The sequence below is a fragment of the Saimiri boliviensis genome, chromosome 5, assembly GCF_048565385.1.
Source record: "Saimiri boliviensis isolate mSaiBol1 chromosome 5, mSaiBol1.pri, whole genome shotgun sequence".
NCBI lineage: Eukaryota > Metazoa > Chordata > Mammalia > Primates > Cebidae > Saimiri > Saimiri boliviensis.
This window is the reverse complement of record NC_133453.1, coordinates 76,751,932-76,777,932: the sequence shown is the minus strand read 5'-3', so window position 1 is coordinate 76,777,932 and position 26,001 is coordinate 76,751,932. Positions and strand designations below refer to the sequence as shown.

Below are 26,001 nucleotides of genomic sequence, written 5' to 3'. Positions count from 1 at the left end.
TAAAAAAGAAAACACAAGAAACCCTGCAAAATTTAAATGTGAGATTAATTATCCTAAATAATTTTAACAGAAAATATTAAGAAACCACTCTTCAAACTGCAAGAATAGAATTTCCCAAATAGTCTAGTTCTCAAGCCCTGCAACTGCTGGGGATCCTAGTGGACACTCAGACAAGCAGCTGCCCATTGATATTTTCAGAATGTTATTTAATTGTAAGGTAAATGTTTTCAAAGTCAAACAGTGAAACATTCTGTAGTTGTCAGACCTCTCATTTCAACCTTGGCCCTTTGAATACAACTTTCTTAAAGTAGTTATTATTCTTTGGCTTCTCTCTATCTCTCTTGGGCATGTCACACACATCATGTTAAAAACAAAGACAACTAGCTTTATTAATGAAACTACTTCACATTTAATATCAGTTCAATAATGCAAAGGTTCACCTTTTCATAATATATATTTTCTGAAAGAAAAATATTTACATACACAGAGTAAATATCATGATAACATCTTTTACTTTTACTTTGGGAGATCCTTGATTTTGTGTGTGTGTAGTAGGCATTTTAATACAAATAGCTTATTAATTTTGATCACAGATTGTATTTACTATTTCCAGATAGATGGTGAAGCAAGATATACAAGTTTATTTTATATGCAAGGTACCAGATCCTCACATCTCTAAATACAGTGCTGAAATAACCGCAAAATGTATGGCATACAAATGCATTAATAGAGTTTTAAGAAAAGGACAAAAATAAGTTTACAAATACAGGATCTTAAATTAATATATTTGTATACCAACAATTTATTCCCTGTAATTAGTCCAACATGAGAACATTAAATTTCTGTGCATTCAGTCTTTGTGGGATTTACTTATTACACTTCATTTTTAAATTTCTAGATGGAAATTTTAAAGGGGATTAAAAAATAATAGGAATGTTATTTTGAATAATGAGCTATTTGCATCGGGAACCACCACAGATGAGATACTGCTTTTCCAAATTATCCTGCTGAGGATATATTTGCATTGATTCAATACAAAATTTAGCTTCTATAAACTAATAGCAAGCAAGCATCCCTGTCATACCACTGCCTTGCAGTTTAACCAAGGTAAAATAGAGTTTGCATAGCCATTTACATTGCTACTACCATTTACATTATCTTGTTGGAATAGTATGGTCTGCTCTGCTTCCGACTTTCAGAAAGTCTACAGTAAAACAGCCTCAAAATATAAACCCATGTTAACCTAGCACGTTCCCTTTAAGATAGTAGAATAGTAGGGCATTAAGTAGCAAGGCAGATAATGGAGCAGTGGTAGAGGAGGATCAAATTGCCTCCTATAATGGAGACCGTAATCTAAAATGTAAATCAAAATTAATATCAGAAGGAGAACACTCCCGCTGCCATTCGAACCTCCTGGCTCGGTTTCACAGCCTCTTAACTTGACAGAGCCTGGAGTTGCCGGTCTCCCCAGCTTGGAAGCGGCGGACGCCAACTGCACTATCAAAGCAGAAAGCGAGGGCGAGAGAAGAGAACAAATGAACTTACTTTGCCCTTCAAATTTCCGAATGATGGTCCCCAGAAATGTATTTTGTGGTGCCACATGCCCCCTGCGCACAGGCATGTTGGCCCCGGTCTTCCGAGGAGCGCTCCCCCGGAGCTCTGGAGTTCTCCCGGGATCTCTCCTCGGCTAGAGCCCAGGCCAGCGCGCGAGCCGCTCTTTGTGGCGGAGCATCCTCTTTTGAAACCAGAATTCTCTTCCCATTAGCACCACTTCTAGACACCCGCTTTCCCCACTGGAGTCCAATCCATTCCCCTCACCTTCCGGAGGGGGCCTCGCACCGGACTGCCGCGGGTGAGAGGGTTTGGGGGTGGGGAGCGGGAAGGAGGCGGGGTGAGGGGAGGTGGCGGGGGAGGGAAAGAGGGAGGGAGCGGTGGGGGTGGGGTGGGAAGGGGGCGGGGAGTCACAAGGGCAATCGATCTGTTTCTCTTCTCCCAAACGGCGCCAATTTCTCAGTGCAAATGGGCTTAACCTGGCGGTTGCCCAGAGCAGCAGTGAGGATGGCTGAGAGGGGATGGAAGACTTGTGCAGCTTTTGCAGGAAGGAGAGAGAGAAAAGGAGACTGGGGGTCGGGGAGGGTGGGTTGACGTTTCTATCCCCGCCCTCTCCCCTTAACACACACACACACACACACACACACACAAACACACACGCTCCCTTTATCCCGACAGCTTGGGCGCCGCCACAGCTCGGATTACTCAAGCATGCTTTAACGGAAGCCAGCCAAGAAATCTCCAAAACTCAGTGACAAACAGCTACTCGGGGAAGGTGATCTCTACAGCCAGCAGCCACAGGGCTGAGCTCCTCACGCCGCAGTAGCTAAACGACCCTTAGCTGCAAGGAAAAAACAGGTGGGAAAACAGTTCCTTAATGAGGATTATTTGTAAGCTCTGTTGGCGCTCAGCAGGTTGAAGATTGAGAATGAACCATCTAAGGGTGTAGATTTAGCCTCAGGGCGCAGCTCGGATCCCTGGGTTTAGCGGAGGTGGCTGCTGAAGCCCGAACTGAATTGGCACGCGGGTCCCTGCCCAGCGCTGAGCCGCGCCTGGAAAGACTGAAAGCTGCCCGCGCCGCTGAGCATGCCCAGTTTCTGCCTGAGTCCCTGGAGGGTTGCAAGGTTGGGGGTTGATTTGGTCTCCAGGTGCCGTAGGCTGCGAGAAAGATGAGACGGCCAAAGATGAGAAGGCCAAAGACTGCGAGCGACTAGTACAAAACAAGGAAGGAGTTTGAAATAGGTGAGGCTGGGCGCCAGGGAGAACGAACAAAAGGTGGGTGGGGCTAAGAGTTACCAGCCTTGCTGCGACCTCCGATGCCACTCATCTCCGGAACCCACTAGCCACATTCTGCCCTCCTCCACCATCTCTAAAGAATCATCTCGTATAGGATAAGAAAGGGTTCAAATGGCAGAATAGAGTCCACTTCCTTCTCACTTCTTAAAGGCTGTCAGCGTGGGAATCTCAGGGTATAGACTCTTCTGTTCAAACAGCACTCCTGGAGACTTAGGAAAACAAATGTGACAATCCATGCCAGAAAAGCTGATTTTGAAATTGTTTTTCTAGTTTTTCTTGCTTCTTTTCCTTTTATTTTTGTTTTCTCCCCCGTCCCCTTAACCTGGTAGCCCCTCTCCACGTCCTTTTCTCTAGATGGAATTCGCTACGACTTCAATCTACTCAAGCAGAACACAGACGAAACTCTCATTTCCTGCAGGAGATAAGGGTCCAGAGATTCCTGTCAACACGTGCAGTTGCATGATAGAATTTGAGGGGGGTTGGGGTGGGCTGCTTCTTGTAGCTCATAAGCCTGCTATGCCTGTACCTTGAGTCAGCTGGGTTCTAATTTTCTCAGTTACAGCTTAAAATCTGAAGTAAATAATGAGTGTGGAACGGAGAGGGGCCGAGAAGCAGGTTTAGTTTAGGAAGATGAATCAGGTGGATTACAATAACCAGGAATTAAGCATAACAACTTTTATGTTCCAAAACCACAACCCTCCCAATCTAAACAAAAACAAGAACCAAATTAATTTCTCCTGTTTCATATCAGAGTAATGCAAATGAATCAAACGGAATACGTTCCTACGAATGTTGAATTTTATGGCCAATAAGGTTTACTTTAAAAATAAGCTACTTATGACAACCTCTAGGCTCTTATAGTAGTTTGAGCTTTCCTGAATCCTTACAGTTGCCTCTGTGGGAATATAAAAAGCCATACATTACTAGTGTATGGTTTTGTTTTCTGCATATATATATATATATATATGTTGATCATTCTGTCATACTGTTCGCTAGCGGCAGCTGAGCTTGGGAGACAAGAGTTTCTCTCCCAGGTGCTAAACGTGTGGAGCTATCCATGGTTCTGAATCCGACTCTGCCGTTGGCAACTGTTCTCTGCCTACAATCAGCCACGGAAAATAGAACTACAAACTCAGGCAAGTGGCCCTGATGTATCCATACACACCACTTTTCTTCACCAAATCCCCAGAGAAATACAGAGTGCTTTTTACATCCATTTCTAAAACAGATTTCTTCTCTCTTAAGCATCTTAACCCAAGTCCACCTTTCTTCCAAAATGCATCAAGAACTCCAGAAAAAACTGAAGAAATTGCACATTGTGTAGATTGTGATTAAAGTTTCATGCATAAAGTTGTATTTTAATTAAGAGTTTATAGCATAATAATATAACGATAAGTTAGGCAAAGGTAAGATAGCTAAACTTTTTTAAAACTACACATAAATTCAGTGAATGAATAGATTTATAGAAAGAGGTATCTCCAAATACAGCAGGAAACACAAAGTTTATCTGTCACATAACAACGTATATTGACATGCAGAAGGTAACTGTGTATAATGTCTCTAATTATAAGTCTAAAACTAACTTTCATAGGATATTGAATCTGGAAACCCTTGAATTCCACTTTTCTTCTTCAAGAGAAAAAGTCGCTTTATGCTTCCTGAAGTATTGTCTCTTTCTCTACAACTTTCAGAGTGGTCTCTGTTTGCTTGGGTTGGTTAACTAAATATGTGATGGTTAAAGCTCTATTGTCTGTTACAAGTGTGTGAGCTCTGTGGGCTTCACACATTTCCCAATTTCATTTAAGTCCAAGATTAGTTCTATTAAGGATTCGTTGTAAGATCACAGAACATTTTATAACCTATGTATTATAATTGATTGATCTGAGCAGCAGATTAAATGCATCCTGCTTCTAAATCACCCCAGTAATCATGTTTATATAGTATACATTGAAACAATGGAGACAAGTGCATTAATCTATATTCGGCCAATAACAGAATCAAACCAGTGGATGGTAATCATAACTGCTTGCTGGCTGGAATATTATCTCCACCACACCACTCTTTACAAAAGCTAATGTTACATTTTGTGTTGAGACCCAGTTTCATAAGCTTTTAGTACTTTTGGACCCTTTTGGAAGTCCAAATATTAAACGAAGCACATAAATTCAACTGTTGAAATCCTATAATGTACACAGCTTAACACTCAATACAATCTATTTATAGGCAAGAATGCAGAATAGATTGATATATTCTTAAAATTACCTAATTATCCATATTACTTTAAAATTAAATCATTTACTATTTATGTAAGTAAAATACTTTAAATGTCTACAACATAATAACAGCTCAATAAATTTTACACACACAAAATTCTGCCTAAAACCTCACAGAATTAATAAAACTCTGCTTAAAAAAACATTAGAAATAATTCAAGCAGCATGTTATTGCAACTGTCATTATGAGATGTTTAAGTGACAGTCATATATTGGTAGAGAATGAAAACTTTTTAATATTAAATTAGGTAATGTGATTTGTTTCACATTTTAACAATGCTGCAGAATATAAATCAATGAAATTAATGTAAAGTTTTCTCAATTTAGCAAAACTAGCTTAATCTGCTGATTATAGTGTATATTTTAGTTTTTCTTATTTTATTTATTTTTTTTTCTATAGACTGAGTCTAGTTCTGTTGTCCAGGCTGGAGTGCAGTGGCATAATATAGCTCATTACAGCCTCACACCCCTTGGTGACAAAGTGATCCTCCCACCTCAGCCTCCTGAGTAGCTGAGACTATAGGTACAGACCACTGTGCCAGCTAATGTTTTAAAACTTTTTTTTTTTTTTTTTTTTTTTTTTTTTTTTTTTTTTTTGGTAGAGATGGAATCCTGCTTTGTTGCATAGGCTGGTCTCAAACTCCTGGATTCAAATGATCTATCCCTTTTGGTCTCTCAAAATGCTGGGACTATAGGCATGAACCATTATACCAGGCCTAATGCAACATTTTAATGGTTATTTTAACGTAGCTTTGTGTGAGGATCCTGGGTATTATTCTACTAACTGGGTCACATTTAACTGAAGAAACGTCTGACTTTACAGTTATAAGTCAGGAAAATTTCAGCTTACATTATTATAATGTAGTCTTAAAATCTCAGAAGAGGCAGAGATTTTGAGGCCGTTTATCAAAACCATAACATTTCTGAGCAGGATAGAATAGTGGCAAGTGTAAGAAAGAAACATTGTTCTAACTTAAGATGACCATTTTTAGGAGAAAATGATGAAAGTAGTTCAGCTATTTTGCTCATAGCTTTATTTCTAAAATCGGTATAACGATTCCCAACATTCAATTTTATGTGAAGTAGGAAAATAGATATACAGAGATTAGGACAAAATCTGGCACATAGTGAATATTTAAGTAACAGTTATCCTCTGATGTAAATATGCTACATTTTCAAAATCAGTAAATAATATTTAAATTAACATGTAGTATTTAACTAATTTAGATTAAGGGTGTCCCAGTGTTTTGTGGGGGAGGGAGGATGAGAATAAGGTATAAAATGGAATTGGTGAATCATGCTCATCCAGGCAACATGAACTAATACCAGTGACTAATACCAATGACTGTTCCTAACATATTAATATAATTACATGTAGTTAGAAAATTGAATATCACTTTAGAAAGTTTAGACACCTTTCTTATTACATACTATACATATTAGTTTTAGTCCAATTGTTATTAGTCACTTTATCTCAGATACTTTGTGACAACATATTTCACATGTAAATTTTTATCCAAATGTGTAAGATTTGGCTAATCTTATTGATGACATGAGAATCTTACTAGAATAATAAATTATTCCCTGCAAAGAATAAGTTATTGGCAATCCTTTTCCTAAAATATGAATATTTCTGCAGAAAATAGTCTGTCCATATGTGTGTTAATATCATACATTCATCTATAATTGACATATAGGATAGCTAGGAACCCAACAAAACTATTATATTTTATGAAAAGAATACATATATACACCTATAAATGTGAGTTTGTTAAAATAAAAATATATAGATATTCTGGGTGAAGATTTGTTAGAGTTCATGGGTAAGGCTGTTTTATAAGATTGTTTATATACTAAATTTAATAAGTAATATAGCACATGGGTCAAAAATGAGCTTTGTTACATATAGCTTTATTGAAGGCTAAGAGGATGTATGAAACACTTTGATATAAGTAGACCTTAAAATTGTTGTATTGTTTTGGCCTGCATATCTACTCTTGCAATTATGCAAATTAATGGCTTCACTATATTCATTAAGGCTAACTTGATTGGTCTTTACATCTTGTGGAAATATGTATATGTGTATACAGATAAATAGATATAGATATAGGTAATATAGTGATAGAGATTTCAAGTTACAGCAAATTGCATTGTTTCTTTTCTGGACAAAATGCACAGCTGTTTGTTTCAAATGTGATGGTTAAATTGTCTCTCTCTGTGTAGGTTTAATTTGACTACAGAAAGTCTATATCTAGTATTTAGATAAATCTGTACACAACAAATCAGCTTTTTTTCCAAACTTAAATAATTTGGAAGTCATTTAAGGCTTGTACATCTATCTGCTTGTGATAAAGTAATGAAGTCAGGATTTAATGCCTCACCTTTAACAATTGTGTATTTGGACAAAATAGAGAAATGAAGGTGCTTAGACACTGAATAGCAAGAAGTACAAGAGAATATTTCCTGAAAGAAGGGCAAAACCAAGCTATACCCTACAATTTCCCTATGTTACTGGCTAAAAAGATCTTCCAAACCACAGTTCATGGAGTAAGAAACCAAACAGAGCTCAATGAACTGAACTGAGGAGACAACATCCTGGAACAGAGGGAGCTTTACAGAAAGAGAAATCTAGATATCTTCATAGGGTCAGAGCAAGTCTGAGTATTAATTTGTACAACTATGTAGGGAAACCACCCAAGACTAGGGGAAGAAACTAAGAAAAATATTTGTCAGAACAATTAGCTAAGCTCATACATAACTGGAATTAGTTGCTATTCTCATCACATAAAGTGAATAACCTTTGTATACATAGGACACTGTTTAGCATCTTTAGAAATATATTGCATTAATGGAGTGGTGAAATGATAACTTAAGTAAAGCTTCTTTGTCAAGCTCAAACACAAGTTTCAAAAGAATTATCCTGTCATGTTAATTTTGTCCTAGATAATAGCTCAACAATATTAAAAATATATATAAGAAAATAAAGTGCCATATGACATAAAATTAACAATGTCCAGCAACTAACCAAACATTATCAGGCATGCAATAAAGCAGAAAACCCTAATCCATAACCAGGAGAAAAATCAATCAATAGAAACAGACCAGAAAGAACACAAATGCTTTTGAACTAGTAGACAAGGATGCTATAAAGTTATTGTAAGTATGCTATATATGTACAAAAAAAGTAGAGGAAATGTAAATGTGATATAGACAAAATGGAAGACATAAAAAAGATACAAATCAAACATGTAGATATAATCAATATAAAATCCAAGAAAAAAATATGTTGGATGACAATAACAATAACTTGACACTGCAAAAAACAAAAAAAAAAATCGGTGAAACTGAGGACATAGCAATAGAAAATCTTTAAAACAAAACACAGAGAAAAGATCTGGTCAATGAAAGAACAGCATTTGTTACCTGCGGGACAATATCAAGTGGTCAAACAAACATATAACTGAGGTCCCAGGGGGAAAAAGGAGTAAAAACAGGGAAACTGTTTCAAAGGTAATGCTAAATAGTTCCTAACTATGGTAGAAAATTTAAATTAAGAGATCCACAAGGTACAACAGAGCCTAAACAGAAGAAAAGTAAAGTCACACCAAGACATATCATAATCAAATTAATGATGACTTGTAGTAGACATAAAAAATCTTAAAAACAAGTTAAAGAAAGAGACATAATACACATATGGAGATTTTTTAATCAGAATCTATTATAATAACATAATTCAGCAACATGAATGGTATAGTAAAACGAAAACAAAAGAAACACCTATCAGCTGTCAATCTAGAATTCACTATGCAATAAAATTTATCACTCACAAATTAAGGTGAAATAAAGAATTTTTCAGACAAACAGCGCCAAGAGAATTAATTAACTACAGACCTATAATAAAATTATTGTTAATTTAGAACAAGAAGGAAAATCGCACCATAAGAAAAATTAACCCAAAGCAATGAAGACCACAAATAAATGGTAAATCTGTGGGCAAAATAATTTTTTCCCAACATTTCAAAAGTATTGTAAAAGATATTTGAATATTTAAGATAAACCTAAGAACAGTGAATTGTGAGGTTTGTAATAATATTGAGAGGGAACTAAAAAGTATACTTGCAAGTTTCTTATAACAAATGCAGTATGTTATTTAAACTTATGTTGTAATATTCTAAAATGTATTTTATAAACCTAAGGAAACCCTGACATAAATCAATAAAGATATATGACTATTGGGCCAATAGTAGAGATTAAAAAGGTTCATAAAAAGTTTCAAACAAATGCAAAAGAAGAGAAAAGAAATCAAGAACAGATAGGACAAAAAATAGCTATGTAGTAAATTTAACTCAATAATAATTATTCTGAGAAATAATAATTATATTACATTGAATCTAAATGTTCCATTTAAGAGGCAGAGTTTGTCAGCCTAAAATTAGGACCCTGTATCAGTTATCTATAAGAAATCAACTTTAAATAAAAAGTGAAAATAAATTTAAAGTTAAATTATGAGAAAAACTTCAACCTGCAATCTATTTTTTTAAAAAACTGGAGTTGCTATATTAATGTTAGACAAAGTAGATTAAAGAACTAGAACAATTGCTAGGGATAATGAGGGACATTTTGTAATGATAGAGACATTAATCTTTCAAGAAAATATGACAGTCATAAACGTGTATTCAATTCTAATGGAATTTTAACACACATGAATTAATAACTAATAGATGTTATATTTTCATACAATGGATATTACTAGGCCATAGAAACGGTAAAATACTAACACATACTACAACACAAATGAACATTGAAACCATTATAGTATGTGAAAGAAGCTAGACACATAAAACCATATATTGTATGATTCCATTTTTGTGACATGCCCAGAACAGGCAAATCCCTATAGACATAAAATAGATTAGTGGTTGCCAGGGGCTAGTGGGGAGAGGAATGGGGAATAACCTCTAATGAGTATGAGGTTTATTTTTGGAGTGATGGAAATATTCTAAAATTAGATTGTGTTGATAGTTTCTCAAATCTGTGAATATACAGTCATCTGCCTCATAACTACATTTTGGTCAATGAAGAACTACATATATGCTTGTGTTCACAGAAGAATATAATATTATATTTTTACTGTATCTTTTCATGTTTAGATACACAAATATTAATACTTACCATTATGCTATAATTGCCTACAGTATTCAGAAAAGTCACATGCTGCATAGATTTGTAGCCTAAGAGCAATAGTGGATACCATATAGCCTATGTCATCATAGGCTGTACCATCTGTACCATCTGGGTTTGTGTAGGTATATCCTATGATGTTCATACAATTATGAAATCACCTAACAATGTATTTTTCAGGATGCATTCCTATTGTTAACTGATACATAACTATTAATAAAACCCATTGAGTTGTGTAACTTAAAAGGATAACTTTTATGGTATGTAAATTAGGTCTTATTAAAACTGGCCATTTAAAAATTTTAAAACAAAAAAATTGAGAGAACAAATAAGATGAACAACTCTATCATTGTAGTTATAAATTTTAACACTTGTTTGTCAGTAAAAGATAGAACAATGTATTCGTCTGTTCTCACATGACTATAAAGACACTACCTGAGACTGGGTAATTTATAAAGGAAAGAGGTTTAGTTGACTCACAGTTCCACATGGCTGGGAAGGTCTCTGAATACAATCATGGCAGAAGGTGAAGGAGAAGCAAGGACCTTCTTCACATGGTGGCAGGAGAGAGAAGAATGAGGAATAAAGGAGGAAGAACCCCTTATAAAACCATCAGATCTCATGAGAACTCACTATCATTAGAACAGCATGGGTGAACTGTACCTGTGATCCAATCACTTCCCATCAGGTCTCTCCCTAGACATGTTGGGATTATGGGGGTTACAATTCAGGATAAGATTTGGGTGGGGACAGTATCAAACCATACCATTTCACCCCTGACCCATCACAAATTTGATTTCCTCACATTTCAAAATCAATTATGCCTTCCCAACAGTCCCACAAAGTCTTAATTCTTTTCGGCATTAACTCAAAAGTCTAAGTTAAAAGTCTCATCTGAGAAAAGGCAAAATTTCAAAACCATTCATGCCTTCCCAAAATTCCCACCAAAGTCTTAACTCATTCCATCATTCACTTAAAAGTTCAAGTCCAAATTCTCATCTGAGACAAGGCAAGTCCCTTCTTCTGCCTCTGAGCCTATAAAACCAAAAGCAAATTAGTTACTTCCAAGATACAATGGAGGTGCAGGCATTCAATAAAACCTCCCATTCTAAATCAGAGAAATTGGCCAAAACAAAGTGGCTACAGACCCTATGCATGTCCAAAATCTAGAGAGGCAGTCATTAAATTTCAAAGCTCTGAAATAATCACCTTTGACTCCATGTCTCACATCCATCTCATGCTGATGCAAGAGGTGGGCTCCCACAGCCTTGGGCAGCTCTGTCCCTACAGCTTTTCAGGGTACAACTCCCCTCCTGGCTGCTTTCACAATTCTATCATGAATTCTATCAGATACTCAACTCCCCTCCTGGCTTTCACAGGCCGGGAGGAGTGTCGAGTGCCTGCAGCTTTGAGTGTCTGTGGCTTTTCCAGGCACAGGGTACAAGCTGTTGGTGGATCTACCATTCTGAGACCTGGAGGATGGTGGCCCTCTTCTCACAGCTCCACTAGGAAGTGACTCAGTGGTGACTGTGTAGAGGCTCCAATGCCTTCTTTCCCTTCCACTCTGCCCAAGCAGAGGTTTTCCATGAGCGTTCCAATCCTGCAGCAGATTTCTGCCTGGACATCAGGCATTTTCATATATTCTATGAAATCTAGGTGGAGGTTTCCAAACCTCAGTTCTTGAATTCTGTGCACCCACAGGACCAGCACCACATGTAAGGCACCAAGGCTTGGGTCTGCACTCTTTGAGGCCACAATACAAGCTTTATTTCCATCCTTTTAGCCCCAGCTGCTGGGACACAGGGCACCAAGTCCCTAGGCTACACACAACAACTGGGGCTCTGTACCAGGCCCAGAAACCAATTTTTTCTTCTAGGCCTCTGGGTCTCTAGTAGGAGGGGCTTCTGTGAAGGTCTCCAATATGTCTGGAGACATTTCTCCCTTTGTCTTGGCTATTAGCATTCAGCTTCTTGTTACTTATGCCAATTTCTGCAGCAGGCTTGAATTTCTCTTCAGAAAATGGGTTTTTCTTTATATCACATTTTCAGGCTGCAAATTTTTCAAACTGTTATGATCTGTCACCTCTTGAATGTTTTGCTTCTTAGAAATTTCTTCTGCCAGATATTCTAAATCACCTCTCTCAAATTCAAAGTTCAACCAATCTCTAGGGCAGGGGCAAAATGCCACCAGTCTCTTTGCTAGAGCGTAGCAAGAGTGACCATTATTCCAGTTCCCTATAAGTTCGTCATCTCCATCTGAGAGACCTCAGCCTGCACTTCATTGTCCACATCACTCCAAGCTTTCCCACATCTTCCTGTCTTCTTCTGAGTCCTCCAAACTGTTCCAACCTCTGCCTGATACCCAGTTCCAAAGTGGCTTCCACATTTTCACATGTCTTTATAGCAGTGCCCCACTCATGGCAACAATTTACTGTATTAATGTGTTCTCATACTGCTATAAAGATTCTACCCAAGACTAAGTCAGTTACAAGGAAAAGAGGTGTAGGTTTCCTGAGGCTTCCCCAATTTCATGTGACAGAAGGTGAAGAGGCAGAAAGAACTTTCACCTGGTGGTAGGGGAGAAAATAATGAAGAGCAAAGGGGGAAGAGCCCTTTATAAAACCATCAGATCTTGTGACAACTCACTCACTATCATGAGAACAGCACGAAGAGTATCATGATTTAATCACCTCCTACCATGTCTCTCCCTGGAGATGTAGGGATTACAGGGACTGCAATTCAAGATGAGATTTTGGTGGGGATACAGCCAAGCCATATAAAACATGTAGACCAGTTTTCAGTGAGGATGTGGAACATTTAACAAAAATTTAAAGCTATTTTACATTTATAGAACACTCCATCAAAGGATAACAGAAATTGTTTCAAGTAGTTATGGAAAAATTACCAAGATAAAAAATCAATAATATAAACTCTATTAATGTAAAATATTTAAATCATACAAAGTATGTTCTCCTACTAAGTGGAATTAAATTAGAAAGCAAAAAGAAAGCTATACACAAATCCCCAAATATTCAGAAATTTAAAAATGTACTTCTATTTTACTGCTGAGTCAATGTGATGACCAGTGGTTTGAATGTTTGTGTTCCTTCCAAAATTCATGTTGGAACTTAGTTCTCAATGTGTGGTGGGACCTTGAAGAGGTGATTAAGCAATGAGGCCTCTGCCATTATAGATTTGATTAGAACCTTATAAAAGGGTGGAGGCAACTAGGTAGCCCCTTTTGTGCTTCCCTTCCTTCCACCATGTCAGACCACAGCATTCAAGGCACCATCTTGAAAACAGAGATTAGGCTATCACCAGACATCAAACCTGGGACACCCTTGATCTTGGATTTCCAGCCTCATAATTGTGAGCAATAAATCTATACTCTTTATAAATTAGACTAAGGCAGCCTGTTTGTGTATTAACTTGGCTAATCTATAGTTCCGAGTTATTCAATCAAACACTGACCAAGGTATTGCTGTGAAGATATTTGGACCTGATTCAATCAGTTGAAAGTCTCCAAAAGTAGAATTAGGCTTCTCTGGAAACAAAAATCATTCTGTGGACTACAGCTTTAGCTTGTGCTTACGAGTTCCAGCCTATCTTCTTGACTGCCTGCCCTACAGAAGTAGGAGTTGCTAAGCAAGCCATCACAATCATGTAAGCCAATTCCTTTTTCTTGCAATAGATTTATATATATATATATATATATATATATATATATATATATATATATATATATATATAAAATCTCTCTCTCATTCTCTCTCTGTGTATTTCTGGTGAAAATAACAAGTAAAATTAGAAGATAATTTAAACTTTATGAAAAAGAAAAATATGACATATGAGAGTTTGTGAGATGAAAATAAAACAGGACTAAACAGGGAATTTACAGCATTAAATGTGGCAAAAAACCCAAATTTGACAAATCAATAATGTAAACTCCCCAATTAGGGAACTTAAAAAGAAACATCAAAACAAAATCCCCCAACAGTGTGCACAAAAAGGAAAATATCAAATAATAAAGATAAGAGAAGAAATATTAAACAAAAACTAAAGAGAAAGTCAATGAAAACAATAACTGGCTCATTGAAAGAATCAATACAATTAATAAACCCTCTTGCCAGATAGATCAGAGAAAAAAAGGAGAAACAAAAATTAACTATATCAGCAGTAAAACAGGCATTAATTGTTCAGATCCTACAGTCATTTGAAAAATAACTTTCAAATTTATAAAAATTTATGCAAATTTGCCAAATCAGATGAAGTACACATGTCCTTGAAATACATAAATTAAGACAATTTCCTCAAGAAGTAGGTATCCTGAATAGTCCTATGTTATTGAAGAAATACAACTTGTAGTTAAAACATTCCTAAAAATAAATTCTGTTTGTAAATGTCTTTATTCCAGAAATTTGAAGAAAAATACTAATTCTAAGCTAACTAATTCTAAGACGGAGAATATACTATCACAAGAATAGTAATCAGATACTAGAATCAGGTGAATAAATTATAAGAAAATAAATCTTATAGTAATATTTTTATGAACACAGATGCATCCCTCTTCCCCCTAAAATTTAGAAAACTCAGTGGAATTTGTCCGAAGAATGTAAAGATGGTGTAACATTTAAAAATCAATGTAATTCACTATGTTAACAGAAAAAAAGTATATGTATACATGCTCACACATATATATATATTCACACATACATATACATATATATATATACACTCATATGATCTGACTACATACCAAAATAATAGTAATGTTGAATACAAATTTATCGTTTTAAAAATTTTCTGTTAAGTTAGGAGTGCTAGGGAATTTTCCTCAATGTGACAAAGGGCACCTAAGAAAAGCTGCTTTCAAAATCATATTTAACTATTAAAAAACTAAATTTTTCTTCTCTAAGATCAGAAGCAAAGCAAAAATATCCACCTACAACTTTTATTCAATATTCCATTGGAGGTTGTTACCAGTGTAATAAGTTAGGAAAAATAAATAAAAGCATACGCCACATTGAATATTAAGAAGTAAAACTAGCTTTTTCAACCTTGTAATATACAAGGAGAATTTTAAAAGTCAGTTATATTTTTATATGCTAGCAATTAATATTTAGAAATATAAATTTAAATATGACACCATTTAAAATAGTTTAAAATTGTAAAAATTCATAATGATACACTTAAAAGATAATAAACAAACATATAAACCAAATATTACTAAACATAACTGAGGGAAATTAGAGACATAAATAAATAGAAAGATATATAATATTCATAGATCTAAAGACTTACTATGGTCAAAATTTCAATTATCCCTAAAATTGGTCTATGGATTCAATATAATTATAATGAAAATCCAAAAAGTTTGATTAAATAAATTAACAGTAAAATTATAAAATTTATACAAAATTTATACCACCTAAAATATTCCAAACAATTAATGTTCACTTAACAATGAATGTTAAAAGGGAAGTGGGAGGACTTACATTTTCTGATTTCAACACTCAGCATAGAGCTACATTAATCGAGAGCATGTGGCATTGTGTAAAAATAGAAACATAGATGATGAAAGCAAAGGAAGGCTTCAAAAGTAGACCCAAACATATATGAGTAATAAGTAATGATTTTCAATGAATGAGCCTAGGTAATTCAATGGAGAAGTAATACTTTTTAGTAATAATTGATGCTAGAACAATTGGAAGCCATATGAAATAAAATGAGATATCTCAACCCTTACATTACCAACATATACAAATTTATCTCAATTTATGTGATACCCCTAAATATCAAAACTAAAAGTACAACATATCTAGAAGAAAGCATAATCGAATCAAAAGACTACACAAATATACCATACTATAAAAGAAAAAAATGATGCTTTGGAATTCAATATAATTAAATCTTTTATTCAGTTAAGAATATACAAAGGCAAGGTTGCTTAAAAGTCAATAATAAGACAAGAAAAAAATTACAATGACTGATATATTTGAATAGACACTAATATTTGCTGTCTTAGATCTTAAAGAAGAGACTATATTACAGAAGATTTGCTTTCTTAGATCTTAAAAGTTCTCAGGAAAGAAGGAAGAAAGGAAAGAGGGAAGATAGAGAAATAACTATGTGATTTGATGGATATACCAACTGGTTGCTTGTGCTAATCATATGACAACGTAAACATATGTCAAAACATCAAGTTGTAGACTTTAAATCTATATAATTCCTATTCAATTACACCTTAATAAAACTGAAAAATAATTGTGAAGATATAATAAGATATAATAATAAGAATGATAATAAATACTTGAAAATATGGTCAATATTTTTTCTTACTAGAAAAACACTAATCAAAACCACAAAGCAATGCCAGTTTACCGCCAATAGAATGACTAATTAAAAATATGTTTGACAATACCAAGTGTTGACGAGGATGTGGAATGGCTGAAATTTTCATAAAATGCTCAGAGTAATAAAAAATTGTACAGCCACTACTCAAAGAAGTTTCTTAAAATATTTAGAAAGTTTCTTACAAAGATTTATAAAGTTAAGTGTATTTTGTCATATGACCCAGCATATGTCTGTAGAAAGACATGTATTTTAACCTTTATGGAAACTTTGTTCATAATAATCCCAAATTGGAAATTATCCAAATGCCCAATAACTAGTGAGTGAATAAGGAATTGTGGTCTAGTCACACAACTGAACAAAATAGAAAAACTATAATGATGCACTTGACAATATGTGTGCATCTCTGAAGCATTATGAGATTCTAAACCTATAAACAGGTTAGTTACAAGAGAATATGAACTGTGTAATTCTAGTTAAATAATTTTCTTTTTTTTTCTTTTTTTTTTTTTTTTTTTTTTTTTTTGAGACGTAGTTTCGCTCTTGTTACCCAGGCTGGAGTGCAATAGCGCGATCTCGGCTCACCGCAACCTCCGCCTCCTGGATTCAGGCAATTCTCCCACCTCAGCCTCCTGAGTAGCTGGGATTACAGGCACGCGCCACCATGCCCAGCTAATTTTTTGTAATTTTAGTAGAGACGGGGTTTCACTAAGTTGATCAGGATGGTCTCGATCTCTTGACCTCGTGATCCACCCGCCTCGGCCTCCCAAAGTGCTGGGATTACAGGCTTGCGCCACCGCGCCCGGCTATATAATTTTCTTTTTAAAAGGGCAAAAGTATAGTCACAGTAAGTAGGTTGGTGGTTGTCAACAGCTAGAGAATGAAGAAGTAAATTAAATACAGAAGAGACAGAAGAAATATTAGGGGATGGTGGAGGTGTTTTATGTCAGTATTGTGGTGGGCACATTTATCTGGGTGTGGAAATGAAATTGAAAACAGGATATATATTGAAGCTTTGTAATTTATAAAATATATCATAAATAAAAGCATACATGTTTCATAAACCTAAAACAGTATGTATTTTTCATTGGCTAAATAGTGAGCAGTCTGAAAATAATTATGTAACAAATTTAGTAAAAAATAACAATGTTTGTTTAATATATTATCATTAATAATGAGTTCCTGAGGGGGGTTAAAAAAAATTTCAGTGAAGGAGAAATAATAATAGAAACTATTAACTAACCATCAAATCAACGTATACTTCTTTCATTAAAGAACACATCACTAGATCATATTGTTGCCATTCATTCAATAATTTATTAGGTTAAATTATTCTACTAAATGACATAGTCTGTGTATCTTTCTTCACTGTGTTTTTGGGTCCAAACTTTAAAGTTTCAGACTTTTATTGCCTCATTTCTGTATCATTGAAGTAGTCTCCTAAATTCTTTCCTTTTTTAAAAGAGTATTATCAGTCTAAAGCATCCTACTAATTAATATCACACTTGCAATCTTGAAAACACTAAATTTTTATTGTACCCATATTAGAATTTTTTTCTTGTTTTTATTACTTCTTGAATAAAAATCTAAGTTCTACTTATTATTCAAAGTCTCTACAATTGCATCCTTCACCTATCCAACCTCATCTCCCACCACAATCATATGTTAATAGATTCACTTCCATTTATAGTCCAGTGTTAAACATCCTCCCCTGTTATTCATGTTTTTATTTCCTCTACCACCTCATTTCTCCACATGTAACTCAAATCCTACCATCTTCATAATTCTGGGAGTCCTTTAATCATTGTTTCACTCTCTTCTCATGGATCTCCAGGTATATTTACTTTTTGCCAGCCATGAGGTCATTTCCATTGCATTTTTATATAAAACTGAGAAAAAGTTAAACTTTGTAACTTATGAGGTAAGTAGTTTTTTTTCTCTATTTTGCAGATGTGAAAACTAAAGTTGAAAGAGGTTAAGAAACTTAACCAAGATCACATAGTTAGCATGTGGCAGAACTATGATAAGGCCTGCAAAACCTTGGACGTTGTTTTGTAAAAAATGTATTAATTTCTGCAATTCCTAGCACAATGTTAGCATTAAAAAAGTACTTGATAAAAACATTTGAGTTGGTTGAGTATGGGTTATTAAATTTATCTTTTATTTTGAAGGAGGCATTTTAATTTGTGTCTAACTGGTTTTACCACATGCTAAAGTACTTCTTACAAAACAATGGGGCTGCCTTACAAGAGAGGTTTTGTGAGAGAGACTGAGGAGCCTTGTGTGGCGGGAAATATTCAATCTAAGTGGAAAAGCATGAAAAGTTGATTTAGTAGTACAAAATCTTATCATTATGAGATATGGAAATGTTTCAGACTATTATATAAAGGCCAAGGACTAGGATGTTGTAACAAAGTAATTTAGAACTTTTTAATAATCACTTCTACTGAGGTATAATTCATATGAAATGAAATGTACCCATTTTAAGGGTACAATTAAAATAAGTGTTTAAAAAATGTTTTATCTTGAGATCATTATTAGCCTACATGTAATTATACGAAACAATACATAGTGATCTTTTATACTTTCATGGGTTTCTCCCAATGATATCATGTTCATAACTATAGTACAATATGTGGTCTGTAGAAAGTACAAGAGAATCGGCAGGCATCTCTTGGTATGCTGGGGGTCCTCAATACTACCCTCACGCTTACTGAACACTCACAGTACTCATAACATTGTTACAGTTTCTTTCAGTGAAAAGAGCAAAGACGAACATCAACAAAATGAAAAAGTACATAAGTGAAAGAGAAAGAGAATCAGGTGTAAGATTCCAGATGCTATCTCCCAGTGAAGCCACATGTAGACAGGATTAATTTTCCCAGAAATGATGTATTATCACACATGTGACATGTTGCCCACCAAGGAAGCTTACCTGAGACTTGTTGCTTAAGGTTTTAGTTGGAGATGAGTTAGAGAGCTATGCAGTACCTGTGTGACTGACTAAAGCTTTTCAGGCTCTAGATCCCCGGAGATCAAACTGATACAGCATTATCAAAGGCCTTAGGCAAAAAAAAACCACTCTTATCAAGCAGGATGTTACAGAAACTCAGAGATTGATTCCCAGGAGCCAAACCATTCCTGAAAATGGGCCTTTTGGGGGTAGGGTAGAATGCAGGGGGAAAAGCAGGCATTGAAAAACCCAAGCAGGTAATCTCTGGTGCTTGACTAATCCAAGGGTTCTTTGGAGTGAATTTTCTTATGACATTGTTATGGACTATTCTTAAAAGAAAAAACGGAGATCTACTGATGGTGGGGGCAGTTTTTAATGGTTGTAATAACTTCTATCACAATGTGTCACTATGGAGGAGGAGGCTTACTGGCTGCACTGGATACCTGAAGTGGTCAGCAAAAGTTAGGCTGGAGGGTAGAAATTGAAGATTGTGCACAAATGACATTATTCCAAGCCATACCTCTTTCTCCGTAGTTCTCTGTATGATTTTACCAAGACATTTAAGATTTTCTCTTTCTTTCTTCTAGACACACTTTCAGTTCCTTGGAGACCATGTGTTATTTATTTCAGTATTCCTAATACTGAGTTTTCCTCTGGCACACAGCAGGGTCCAAGAAATGTTGTTTTATCAAAGAAGAAAGAAAAGCATATCTGGTGAATATATGAATGAATGGATGGAAGGGAGGCAAGGTGAATGCAAACAAGTAAGAAAAGTAAGCAGGATGGATGATTGGAAAGGAAGTCATCAGAAGACAGAAAAAGAAAAAAGATAGGAGGCCATTGGGATGAACGGGAGAGAAAATAAAAAGAGAGAAAAATACAAAGAGGAAGGATGAAATGAAGGAAGCAAGAGAAGAAAGACAGAATGGAAGGAAGAAAAGGAAAAAGAAATGAAAGATAAGGATAGAGAAAAAAGTAAAGGAAGTTTGAATGAAAGGAAAAAGAAGGAATAGTGGAAAGAAGGAAAGAAGAAAAGGAAGGAAGTAGAAAGAAGGGAAGAGAATACCATCTCATTCCAGTTACAATGGTGATAATTAAAAAGTCAGGAAACAACAGATGTTGGAGAGAACATGGAGAAACAGGAACACTTTTACACTGTTGGTTGGAGTGTAAATTAGTTCAACCATTGTGGAAGACAGTGTGGAGATTCCTCAAGGATCTAGAACCAGAAATATCATTTGAATCAGCAATCTCATTGCTGAGTATATACCCAAAGGATTATAAATCATTCTACCATAAAGACATATGCACATATATGTTTATTGCAGCACTGTTCACAATAACAAAGACTTGGAACTCCTCAATGGAAGACTGGATGAAGAAAACGTGACACATATACACTATGGAATACTATGCACCCATAAAAAGGATGAGTTCATGTTTCTTGCAGGGACATGGATGAAACTGGAAACCATCATTCTCAGCAAACTAATACAGGAATGGAAAACCAGAGACTGCATGTTCTCACTCATAAGTGGGAGTTGAACAATGAGAACACAAGGACACAGGGAGGGAAATATCACACACTGGAGCCTTTTGGGGGTAGGGAGGTAGGGGACGGATAGCATTAGGAGAAATATCTAATGTAGATCACGGGTTGATGGATGCAACAAACCACCATGGCATGTGTATACCTATGTAACAAACCTGCACATTCTGCACATGTACCCCAGAACTTAAAGTATGTTAATTTAAAAAAGATAATCACACACATTAAAAAAAGAAGGAAAGAAAAAGAAAGGAAGAAATTAAGGTAACCATGAGCCCACCATAACCTTTATGGAAGTTGGCCATTCCTACAACTACACAATTTAATAACCAATTAAAAGAGCACTACCCCAAATCCACACCAACACTCCCATCTCAAATGACATGAAGGAACTACCTAATTTCCAAGAACCATTAAAAATCTATTTCTAAATAAATGTAGATACGCTTCAATGAAGTTGATTACAATCACAGCATATGCTTGGTAGTACAAAGGAGACTAGAAATAATTTCCTACAAACTGACATCTATTTAAATGACATTACAAGGAAGAATATATATGTACATAGAGTAAAGCAGCATGTTTATTTGCAATACAAAACAAATTCCATCTTGAAACTGCTAAATGGAAATATGTATTTTCAATTAAATAGCTTGTGCTTGACTATATATCAGAAATAATCGTATTTGCAACTGGTTGTTACTGATGGTAACAGCAAGACCCAGGACTTATACATGCAACTGCATGTGCATTCCTATTTGTTTTTAGTGTCTTTTCCTCTTCAACCTTCTCTGTACTGATTTTACAGGAATCTTCTGTTCACAGAGGGAGACAGGTGAGGGAGTAAGACTGTTGTCTCTCTCAGCTCAGTTTTATAGCTAAGAAAATTGAGATCCAGAGGAGATTTGTTTTAGGTCACAAAAACGAGTTCAGTTCAGTTTCCAGACTTGTAACTAATACATAAATTTCATGCCCTTCCTAACTGCTAAAACATACTCCTTCTTCTAAATCTGTTAAATTTCTAAATTTGATCACTAATTTGAATGTTTCTTTTTAACCAGCACTGCATGTCTAAGCCACACTGCACTTTCAAGCACATTTTAGCAATGGTTTACAGCACTGGGATCTTGAAATTCTTTTAGATGTTTTTACCCAATGAGGACATATTGAATCTTTTCAAACATAATTTTTCATTTATCTTTCCGTAATTTGTGCTAACTAAATATTCTGCCTCTTCTTGGTAAAAATATAATTTTGTAAAATTGTATCACCCTAATATTTTATTTCAAGCCTTCTGAATGAAATTCTTTTGCAGAATATTATTAATGTGTTTTATAAATGGAATTAATCAGAATAACAAAAGTGTGGTGTCTGCCCTCTATTGAATTAATCATTAACATTATTAGCTCTGAATAGAATTAAGCATTAGAAATAATGCCAATCAACGCCATACATTCTTCCTATTTTACTTTTGAAGATTTAATTTCTTATTATGTTTTATCTGAATTAGTATTTCATAGCATAATGTCACATAGCTGCAAATAATACTGGATCATTTTCCCTGGCAGATCATTTGTTACTATCATTTCTTGTTATGCTATCAACTATAATCTAAAAAATGAATTCAGGTCAGAAATTCCTCTTTCAATTCTTTTCACTTTTGTTTCATGACATTTTGTCATTCACCATTATGGCTAAAAATGGGATTCCTTATACTTTCACGTGGAAGACACTACATTATGAAACATGCTGAAAATAAGAGTAGGAGAAAAGAGACGTTATACCTATAGAAATCCTTTGTTCTAAACCAAGCTGGTCCAACCAGCAGCCCGTGGGCCATATATGGTCCAAGAAAGCTTTGAATGTGGCCCAATACAAATTTGTAAACTTTCTTAAAGCATTATGAGACTTTTGTGCAATTTTTTAAAGCTCTTCAGTTATCATCAGTGTTAGTGTATTTTGTGTGTGGCCCAAGAAGATTCTTCCAATGTGGCCCAGGGAAGCCATCCAAAAGATTGGATAAATCTGTCTAAACAATTGCTTTAATAGTCCATGAAACAAACCACTTTGAGCATTGGGTTCATGTGTGGTATTTTTTTATGTTGAATAAGTTTCTGTAATAATAATTCAGCATAGTTCTAGAATCTGGCAACTTTATAAAGATTTTTAACATTTGTGTCTGTATTAAGCAATTAATATTGGCATTGTCAGCTGAGATAACCTAGGAAAGTTCAGGTTATCTCATTGGCTTTGGCACTGATACAAGATTAAGTGGTAGAGGAGGCAATTCCTTTCATCGTATGCTTGGAAGTGTATCTAAGAGTTTTGTACTTGACTGCAAGCAACCCAAAACTCTGTACTAACATACTTGACTCAGAAAGTCTGTCAGTCTTAAGCCATAAGAGTCTTTGTTAGTCCTGGACCAGACAGCTCAAGCATATGCCATTAGAGACACAGAGTGGTTCTAACTTTTGCTTCACTCTTTTGCTCATGTTTGTTTCTTTCCGGCTGTAAAACAGCTACTGTATCTCCAGCCTTCCAATCAGTATTCCAGAAAAGGTGAGTTAAGGCATCAGAAGTTTATCAGAAGAAAAATAGGGGGGAAAGGGCAGAAAAGGATATATAAGCTGAATCTGTCTCCTTTTTTTAAAATTCAGGGAAATCTTCATATTCTCAGAAATCTAACTCAGCAAACATTCTTTTATGACTCTTGGTCAGAACTATGCATCACAGCAGCCCTCAACTGAAAAGTGGCTAGTTACTTTAACAAGGTTTACTTGATATCTGAAATTCTACCAGAGTTTTCTTCCTTTCTCAAATGCAAAGATCTTAAGAAAATGTATACATGCTCAGGCAATAAAATGTCCTCATTCCATACTCTTCCTCACATAGCTCCTTCCCAAAATACTTTGACAAAAACAAAGATGTTTGGTGATACAATATTCTGACCATTAGATTTCCGATGTTTAAATCAAAACCATAACTGCTAAAAGCAAAATTTAAGGGATATACTAGTAAATCGTTTGGAGTAAACTCTCTTTTTCTAAAGTACTTCAAATCATACTACCCCCAACACATAAAAATAGGACTACTTCTTACCTACATTATGATTTCTAAAGAGTTTCACTTTCTTTCATTCCTCCTGTCATACCAGGATAGCATAATGATTACCTTCTATTCTCACCAAAACTCAGCATCAGAAGTTTATCAGTCAAGGGTCCATCACATGGTGGCTCAGTTGATATGATCAGGTTTTTTGCTACTTTTTCAACCATATTATCAGTTGAACATGATTGAACATAGGCCATGATTCTCTAATTAGAAAATATAACTATAACTTGAGAAAAATACATATAATCATATATATAATACTATGTAATTTTATTGTTGATACATATATATTGATACAAATGTTTTACCATCTGTAATTGTACATAAGCTTCTTTTGTTGTTTTTAGCTATATAGCATTAAGAGACTTTACTTTTCAGTCATAAATATTCCATTAAACTTATATAACTTTTGCATATACCTGTGGCAGATTGTTGAAAGAGAATAACTGAATAGCATATTACTACAATTTTTTAAAATAATTTTTACAAAGCTGTTTATTCTAAGAAATAGTTTGTTCTGCTTAAACTCCTTTGTTTTAATAGTTCATTTAGTAGAGTCATAACTTTTAACTACATTATTTGGGAACAAGTAGTTCATAAATGTGCACAGATTATTAATTGGAGAACTTTTTGTATTAGGATATTTGACATGAAACAGTATATTTCAAAATATAAATAAAATTTTAAGTAATTTGTTGTCTATATTTTCTACATGTTTGAAGAAAAACTCCATTAAACAGAGTAATAGTGTTAAAATATATGCTGCATGTAAACACCTATTATAACATCTGTATAGTTTACAAATGTGCATCTAAATGAGAGGGAACATCATTTAATAGACATTATTTAGCTTTATGTAGTACCTATGATTGATTATTAAAATTCACTTTATGCTTTTGGGCATTCAAGGCGTAAAGGAAAATGAAATTGTTATATAATTGTATTGCTTGATATGTAATTAAATATTTCAAGATCAACCAATATCATTGGGTATTAAATTCTAAAATTAATGTACAGTTATTTGTACCAGAAACACGCACAAATGGCTATAAACACACAAAATTAAAAGAAGAAAATCTTCACATAAAGACAGAGAAATAAGTCCATGAAGGATTAATAGAATTTTGATGACTAGAGAGGGACAAAGGTTTTACAATTTTTAAATAGTTGCTCTTTCATATTTTATCAAACTCTTTATCAATTAGTTATTTATTTAAATCATTGATCTTTTAACCTATGATTTTTTAAGAAGATTCAACTAAATGTAATTATTCTGAAAATAATATAAAAATCTTCAGATGCAGTAGAAAGAAAGTGGTTATGGAAATGTTCCTCAAAGTCTTTTGCTAATGGATAAAACGAAACATGTGTTTGTCCACACAAAACACTGTGGATGATCAAAGTCCCCTGTTCTTTATAATATCTGCTTTTTTGTTGTGCTATTTTCTCCTCCTGAAATGTTATACTTTCCCATCTTAGACAAAGAAAAAAAAAAAAAAAAACTTCATTCTATAGGGATCAGCTTAAATATTTGTTACTTCCCACTGAAGCATTTCTTGTTTCTATATGGTTGGTATCTTCTTAGATTTCCATGTTTGGATGCCTCAAAATTTAATTTTATCTTGAGTGATAGTTATTTCACCTATGTTTCTCCCAGAATTGTATTAGAAACTTCTTAAGTACATTTTCTATTACCTATATATCTCCCTACTGCCCATAGTACCCAACATAGTTCTA

At 34.7% G+C, this 26,001-nt stretch overlaps 1 protein-coding gene and 1 long non-coding RNA gene across 4 annotated transcripts in view; one reads left to right on the top strand and one right to left on the bottom strand.

The window, feature by feature from the left end:
* The window catches only part of KCNH7 (potassium voltage-gated channel subfamily H member 7), a 477,505-nt gene extending 475,622 nt beyond the window's left edge, over positions 1 to 1,883 (bottom strand). For all 3 annotated transcript variants that reach the window (XM_003921927.4, XM_074399586.1, XM_074399587.1), the window contains exon 1: positions 1,546 to 1,883. In XM_003921927.4, coding sequence (XP_003921976.1) covers positions 1,546 to 1,621 — 76 coding nt within the window. In that variant the 5' untranslated portion in view covers positions 1,622 to 1,883. The remainder of the gene's footprint in view (positions 1 to 1,545) is intronic.
* On the top strand, positions 1,794 to 24,453 carry LOC141584598 (uncharacterized). The gene is made up of 3 exons (XR_012517737.1): positions 1,794 to 1,852; positions 2,230 to 2,409; positions 20,269 to 24,453. It is a non-coding gene; the product is annotated as an uncharacterized LOC141584598 (long non-coding RNA).
* Positions 24,454 to 26,001: the final 1,548 nt, after the last annotated feature.